This window comes from Emydura macquarii, unplaced genomic scaffold (assembly GCF_026122565.2).
Source record: "Emydura macquarii macquarii isolate MOO-44397 ecotype Brisbane River unplaced genomic scaffold, CSIRO-AGI_Emac_v2 contig_1386, whole genome shotgun sequence".
NCBI classification, from domain to species: Eukaryota; Metazoa; Chordata; order Testudines; family Chelidae; genus Emydura; species Emydura macquarii.
The window spans coordinates 506,696-513,147 of record NW_027131523.1 but is presented as its reverse complement, the minus strand read 5'-3'; the positions used below and the strand labels follow the sequence as shown (position 1 = coordinate 513,147).

At 62.3% G+C, this 6,452-nt stretch overlaps 1 protein-coding gene across 1 annotated transcript; it reads left to right on the top strand.

The window, feature by feature from the left end:
• The first annotated feature begins 1,390 nt into the window (after positions 1-1,390).
• Positions 1,391-5,537, top strand: LOC137155809 (trans-1,2-dihydrobenzene-1,2-diol dehydrogenase-like). Its single transcript, XM_067552237.1, has 7 exons — positions 1,391-1,624; positions 2,190-2,301; positions 2,727-2,890; positions 4,186-4,438; positions 4,585-4,709; positions 4,835-4,985; positions 5,195-5,537. The coding sequence occupies exons 1-7, from the start codon at positions 1,535-1,537 to the stop codon at positions 5,302-5,304; spliced, it is 1,005 nt and encodes a 334-aa protein (XP_067408338.1). The 5' UTR covers positions 1,391-1,534; the 3' UTR covers positions 5,305-5,537.
• Positions 5,538-6,452: the final 915 nt, after the last annotated feature.

Genomic DNA, 6,452 nt, shown 5'->3' with positions numbered 1-6,452 from the left:
GATTTAGAGCCATAAAAAAATACCCTTGGACAGACAGGAAAAGCTTCCTGTGGCCGGCCGGTTGGCAAATACCCCCTTCCCCTCCCCCCCCCCCCCGACATCGGGCATTGCTGGAGGGGAGGGGGGACCTCAGCACTGGCTCCCATCCGGCCCCAGGGTGGGGACTGGCTGGCTGGGGGGGGGCTGGGAATGGGCATGGGGCCTCTCCCCTCTGGGGCCAGCTGGTTGACAGCCCCTGGTATGAGCAGGGGGTCACCAAAGCAGCCTGTGACCCCTGAGTGTCCAGGTGGGGCCTGGGCCAGGCTGCTGGGGCAGGTCGGAGGCAAGTGACCCAGGGAGGGGTCGGGCGCTCGGCATGCGGGCTAGGCAGATGCTGAAGGATTAGCCGGGGTCCAGAAATAGACAGTTGGCTCTGGGGATTAGCCAGGTGGGGGGGGGGGAGGAATATAGGGCAGGGAGGGGCTAGGGATGAACTCCCAGAGTCAGCACCCCCCAGCTCTGCCGGTGCCCCTCACTCCCGACCCGCAGCCCCCTGCTAGCCCAGCCCTAGGCTCCCCCCCCAGCTCTGCCGGTGCCCCTCACTCCCGACCCGCAGGCCAGGTGCTGTGTCACGCTGGGCTGAGTTCGCTGCTGACGGTGGCAGGGCTGGTTTCCCGGCCCCTCACCCACCCGCTTGGCCCAGAGCCAGGGCCCCTCCGGGACGGGCAGGGGTTGCTAAAGTGTGGGGCGCAGAAGGACACAGTGGGGGGGCCCATATGCCCGGTCAGCGCAGGCCCCAGGCCCTGCTGTTCTGAGGTGCCGGGCCCACAGCCCCTGGGGTTTCAGGGGAAGGGGACATTTCCCCATAAAACTGCTGACCTGGATCTGCCAGCAGGGGGCAGCACAGACCCGCTGTGGTGTGGGACAGGGGCGGATCCAGCCCCAGCTCTGGGCGGGGAGGTCTAGTGGTTAGAGCAGGGGGGGTGGGAGCCAGGACTCCTGGGTTCTCCCACAGCTTGCTAGCTGAGTCTCTTGACCTACTCTGGGAACAATGGGGGACGCTGCCAAGGGGGGAGGGACAGAGTCCCAGGGGCTCCATGGCTTATCACCCCCCCCATCCGCGTGATACCAAGAGGGGGGAAGGGACTCTGCGGGGGGGGGGGCATAGTCTTCGGGAACAGCCCCTCCCTTGGATGCAGTGGAGACAGAGATTCGATCACTCCCAGGTCTCCAATTAGGCGCGGGGGGGCAGCCGGGGGGGCTGGTGGGTTTCATTCATCCTTCGTGTCGGAGAGCCAGCGCCAGGAATCCTGGTTCCCACCCCCCCACTCCCTCTGCAGAGCCTGGGCGAGAAGAGAACCCAGGCGTCCGGGCTCCCAGCCCTCCCCCAATCACCCTCCCCCCCAGTCCAGAGCTCAGAAAGAACCCAGGCGTCCGGGCGCTGGGCGGAGCTCCGGGACTCAACTCTCACCAGCAAGCGGCGCGGGTGCTGGTCCCGCTCGGGCTGTGGCACCAACACCCCCCTGACCCCCCCCGGTACCGGCCCGCCCGGGCCATGGCCACCCGCTGGGGCATCTGCTCGGCTGGGAAAATCAGCCACGATTTCCTGGTGGCCTTGGAGACCCTCCCGGCCGAGGAGCATCAGGTGCGGGGCCGGGGCCGGGCGAGCAGGGGCGGCGGGTCGGGGGTGAGGGGCGCTGGGGGGGTGTCTAGTGGCTCCGAGACCCCCTTCCTGCTGTAACCACTGGACCCCACTCCGCTCCCAGAGGCGGGCACTGAATCAGGCGTCCGGGCGCTGCGCGGCGCGGCTTCGTGGCGGCCCCTGACGGACGGACTCGGGCCCGAGTTCAAAGGGTGAAATTCCGCCCCGATCCCTGCGGGTTCTGGTCCCGCTCCGGGCCTGGCACCGGCCCCCCTCCACCCCGGTACCCCGCTCAGCTGGGAAAATCAGCCACCATTGCCGGGTGGGGAGAGCTGGGGGGGTGAGACGATTGGGGTGTGGGGGGAGGTGCAGGGGGAGCCCCCAGAAAGCCCGGACGCCTGGGTTCAATGCCCAGTCGGGGAAGGGAGTGGGGTCTGGTGCGTTAGAGGTGGGGGGAGAGAGGCTGAGAGCCAGGACTCCTGGGTCCTTTGCTCATGCTCCCTCTCTGGGAGAGGGGTTGGATGTGTGTGGGGGTCACAAACCCCTTTATCTCTCCCCCCCCCCCCAGGTTGTGGCCATCGCTGCTCGGGATCTTGCCCGGGCCCAGGAATATGCCCAGAGACACAGGATCCCCCGAGCATACGGCAGCTATGAGGAGCTGGCACAGGACCCCGATGTGGGTGAGTCATCCAGGGCCCCCAGGGGGGTGGGACATGGGGCCTTTCCCCTCTACAGGGTTCCAGCCCCAGGGCAGGGGAATGTCTGGCTCAGTGGGGTGGGGAATGGGACACACGGGGCCTCACCCTTCTAAGGGGGCAGTGCATGGGGACAAGACAGAGACTCAAATGGGGGTGGGGGGCTGCTTTACAAGTGATGTGGACGTAGGCTCCCCGAGGCTGGGGAGGAGTAAATTGGAGTCAGGACTCCCTCCTGTCTCTGATGGGGTTCCCAGTGGGCCCCAGGGGGGTGTCCTGGCCTCCAGGTGGGGCTGTGTGTGTTTGTCATGGCAGGGGGGTGGTGTCTAGTGGTTAGAGCGGGGGGGGGGGGTGGGGGCTGGGAGACAGGACTCCTGGGTTCCATCCCCATTCCCCACCTCCTCTTGCAGACGTGGTCTACGTGGGGGTTATCCACCCCCAGCACCTCCCCGTGGGGCGGCTCTTCCTGGGGGCTGGGAAGTCTGTGTTGCTGGAGAAGCCCCTGGGGATGAATGTGGCGGAGGTGAGGGAGCTGGCGCAGGTAGCCCGGACCCACGGGGTCTTCCTGATGGAGGTGAGTGACCCCTCACAGACACCCCAGCAGCGCAGCGCCCCCCTGGGGCAGTGGGCCAGCCCTGATGGCCAGGGGAGCACGCCCCCTGCCCATAAGAGTGAGATCCAAGTGGAGGGCACATGACAATTCCGTCTGCAATGCAAACCAGCGGATTTTAATAACAATTATTTGCTGGTTGGAACCAAAGCCTGGATGGTTGGAGATCCTTGAGGACCAGAGTCGCTAATTGCTGGTTCAGTCACTGGACAGAACAAGAGAAACATTCAAAAATAAACTGGTTTTCTAGTAATCTAATGAAAAAGAAACAGTTTTATCAACGCAGTATGTTTATTTTGCATGTTCCCTTGTCCTAGTGACTGTCCATTTGAAAAACACTTTACAGGGCAAATACTGGGTTTGTTTGTTGCTCATGTGACCTTGGCAGCAAACTAAACTACAACAATCGGGTTCCAAAATAAAGAAATACAAAATAAATGAATTCAATTCAAATAAAACGCAACCAAAGGACAGTCAGTGGATGTAAAAATAAATCATTACACTGAATTTCGTTAATTGGAAGCTAACAAACCCTAGAGAGAAGATTCAGAGTCCACATTTCTTTTAATATCTGATTTGGTTTCACATTTTATCCATGCGCGTTGTGGTATTGCCGTGGGGCCCCGTTCGCTGCTTTTATAACTTCTGTTGGGGGCCAGCGTCCTCTGTGGTCCAAGGTTTGCTCTGAACGGCATCTAATTCTTTCGAACGAGACTCAGCGCTCTCTCTTCTCCTGCATTTGAGTGGGGGTAAAACTAAGCCAAACCTGGCCCACCCTGGGCAGTAATGGGAACTTGAGAAGACCACTAGGGCTTTTGGCATTGCTGAACTCTGCCCACGCGGCGTCCATCCTGCATGGCACAGTCGCCTTACCTGCGTCAGTCTGCAGCGCTGCCACATGTCATGCTCCCGGCGGGACAGCTGATTTCCGCACCAATCGGTTATGGACGAATTCCTTTTGCAGTGTCTCTCTCTCAGGGGGAGAGGGACCGAGCATGTGCCGGAATCTGCTGACCAAGCGCTCGCCCCGGTCAGAGGGGCAGTTTTCCCTAATCTCGCAGGTCACACACGCCGCCGTCTCTAACGCGCCTGGTTCCAAGGGAGCGTCTCCCACGCAGGCCTCTTCCCGCTTCTCGGCGACCTGTTTTGTGACCAGAACGACACGCGCGGGCCGTTTCTGGGCAGCGCCTGAGTATCAGTCATGGAAATATTTCTATATTTACCCGGCACTGACCCGCTCCCTGTCCCCCCTCGCACAGGCGTACTGGACCCGATTCTTCCCAGCCTCAGAGCGGCTGCACGCCCTGCTTTCCCAGGGGGCGCTGGGTGAGGTGAAAGTGGTGAGGGCTGAGTTTGGGGCTCCCCTCTCCGGCTGCCCCCGGGTGGTGCAGAAGGAACTGGGGGGCAGTGCTCTGCTGGACATCGGCTGCTACTGCGTCCATTTCGCCACCATGGTCTTCGGTGGGGAGAGACCGGAGTCCATCATCGCCTCCGGCTTCCTCTACTCAACGGGTAAAGCGGGAGTGAGGGGCGCTGGTGCGCAGGGGAGTGCGGGGGTGGAGTCCAGGGCTGAGGTAGCAGGGGGCATCAGGTCGGGAGTGAGGGACACCGGCAGAGCTGGTTCTAGATCCCCATCCCGCTCTCTCTCCCCTTCCCAGGTGTTGATGAAACATTGTCCGTCATCCTCAACTACCGGGGAAAGAGCCAGGCCGTGATCACCTGCTCCATCATGGGCTGGCTGCCCAACCAGGCAGCCGTCAGCGGCACCAAGGGCATCATCCAGGTACCTGTGTGGGGGAAACTGAGGCGCACGGAAGGGAGCGTGGTATAGAACCCAGGAGTCCTGGCTCCCAGCCCGCTCCCCCCACCACGCCCGCTCTAACCACGAGATTCTTTCTCTCCCTGCAGCTGCCGTCTCACATGTGGAGCCCGACTGAGCTGGTGGTGAATGGGCAGCAAGAGGAGTTCCCCCTGCCCGCCCCCTCCCAGCACCTCCACTTCCCCTACAGCACTGGGCTGCGCTACGAAGCCCGGCACGTGCGCCAGTGTCTGCTGAAAGGTAACCTGCTGGGGCACTGCTGTGGGGAAGCTCACAGCGCCCCGCATACCCAGTGGGGGCACTGCTGTGGGGAAGCTCACAGCATTGGAATCCCCCGCTGGGGAAGAACTCTGGGGGGACGCTCTCAGTGTTGGAGTCCTCAGCTGGGGCACTGCCTCAGGGAAGCTCGCAGCACCTCCCATATTGATGCCCCTTCTCCCCCCCCTTAGGTTTGAAGGAGAGTCCCGTCATGAGCCTGGCTCACTCCGAGCTGGTGGCCTCCATCATGGATGAGGTGCGTCGGCAGCTGGGGGTGACATACCCCCAGGATCAGGCTTGACCCACTCACCCCACTCCCTGGTAATGGGAATCCCTTTTGTGGAGCCCCTGCCCGGGACCCCATTTTTTTGGATGCGATTGCAAGTTTGGCTGATAAAAGTCACAGTGTGGACGTAACAGACATAGGCTCCTGGGCGGCGTTTGACGTGGCACCGCACGCCTGTGTGCTTAGAAAATGAGAATGCTATAAAACGAACACGAGCTGCATGAAATGGATTAAAAATGGCTAATGGATAGGTCTCAAAACACACCTGTAAATGGGGAAGCGCCGTCGAGCGGAGGTGTTTCCAGCAGGCTGGGGGGGTCGGGTCTGGGCCCTGCGGTAGTTACCAGCTTTATTGATGACCTGGGGGAAAGCATCAAATCGTCCCTGACAACGTGTGCAGAGGACACACGAATTGGGGGTGGGGTGGGAAATAACGCAGCGGTCGGGCCACGGATACAGAGCGATGGGATCACGGGGGGAACCGGGGGCGAGCGACCAGCGTGCGTGTCAAGGCAACTAAATGTCAGTGTGTGCGTACAGGATCAGAGAACGCCGGCTGCACGTACAGGCTGGGGGTCGCCCTCCTGGGCAGCCGGGACTCTGGGAAAGATTTGGGGGCTGAGGTGGAGAATCAGCCGAACCTGAGCTCCCGGGGCAGGGCTGGGGCCGAAGGGATCCTGGGACGCATCAACAGGGGAACGTGGAGTGGGCGCAGAGAGGTTATTTCACCTCTGGATCCGGCCCTGGGGCGAGGTGGCGGGAATCCTGCCGCTCAGGGAGGACGTTGGTAAATCTCAGGGGGGCCGGAGAAGAGCCCCGAGGACGATGAAAGGGTTAGGAAACCTGCCCGGGAGTGAGAGACGCCAGCAGCTCCTGCTGCTCAGCCCAGCACAGAGACGGGTCGGAATCGGGGGGACTCGCTCCCAGGCTCTAGGTACTGACGTGGGGGCGCCGGGTGGGAAAGGGGACGGGGGGAGGGGGAGGATTTTGGGCGAGTAGGCAGGGATGATCTGGGGGGGCAGGACCCCCAAGAGGGAACTGGGGGAGGGGCCCTGTGGTGGGGGGCGGGGTCAGTTGGGGGGCATGGCCGGGGGAGGGGACTTTGTGGAGACGGGGGAGGCTCTGGGTGGGGGGTTGCGGCCCTAGGGTGGGGGAGGGGCATT

Bases quoted from the DNA above. Each gene is read 5' to 3' on its own strand.
- LOC137155809 (XM_067552237.1), top strand. From the start codon at position 1,535: ATGGCCACCCGCTGGGGCATCTGCTCGGCTGGGAAAATCAGCCACGAT. The intron at 2,302-2,726 runs GTGAGTCATCCA...CTCCTCTTGCAG, and splicing joins GGCACAGGACCCCGATGTGG to ACGTGGTCTACGTGGGGGTT. The intron at 4,439-4,584 runs GTAAAGCGGGAG...TCCCCTTCCCAG, and splicing joins CGGCTTCCTCTACTCAACGG to GTGTTGATGAAACATTGTCC.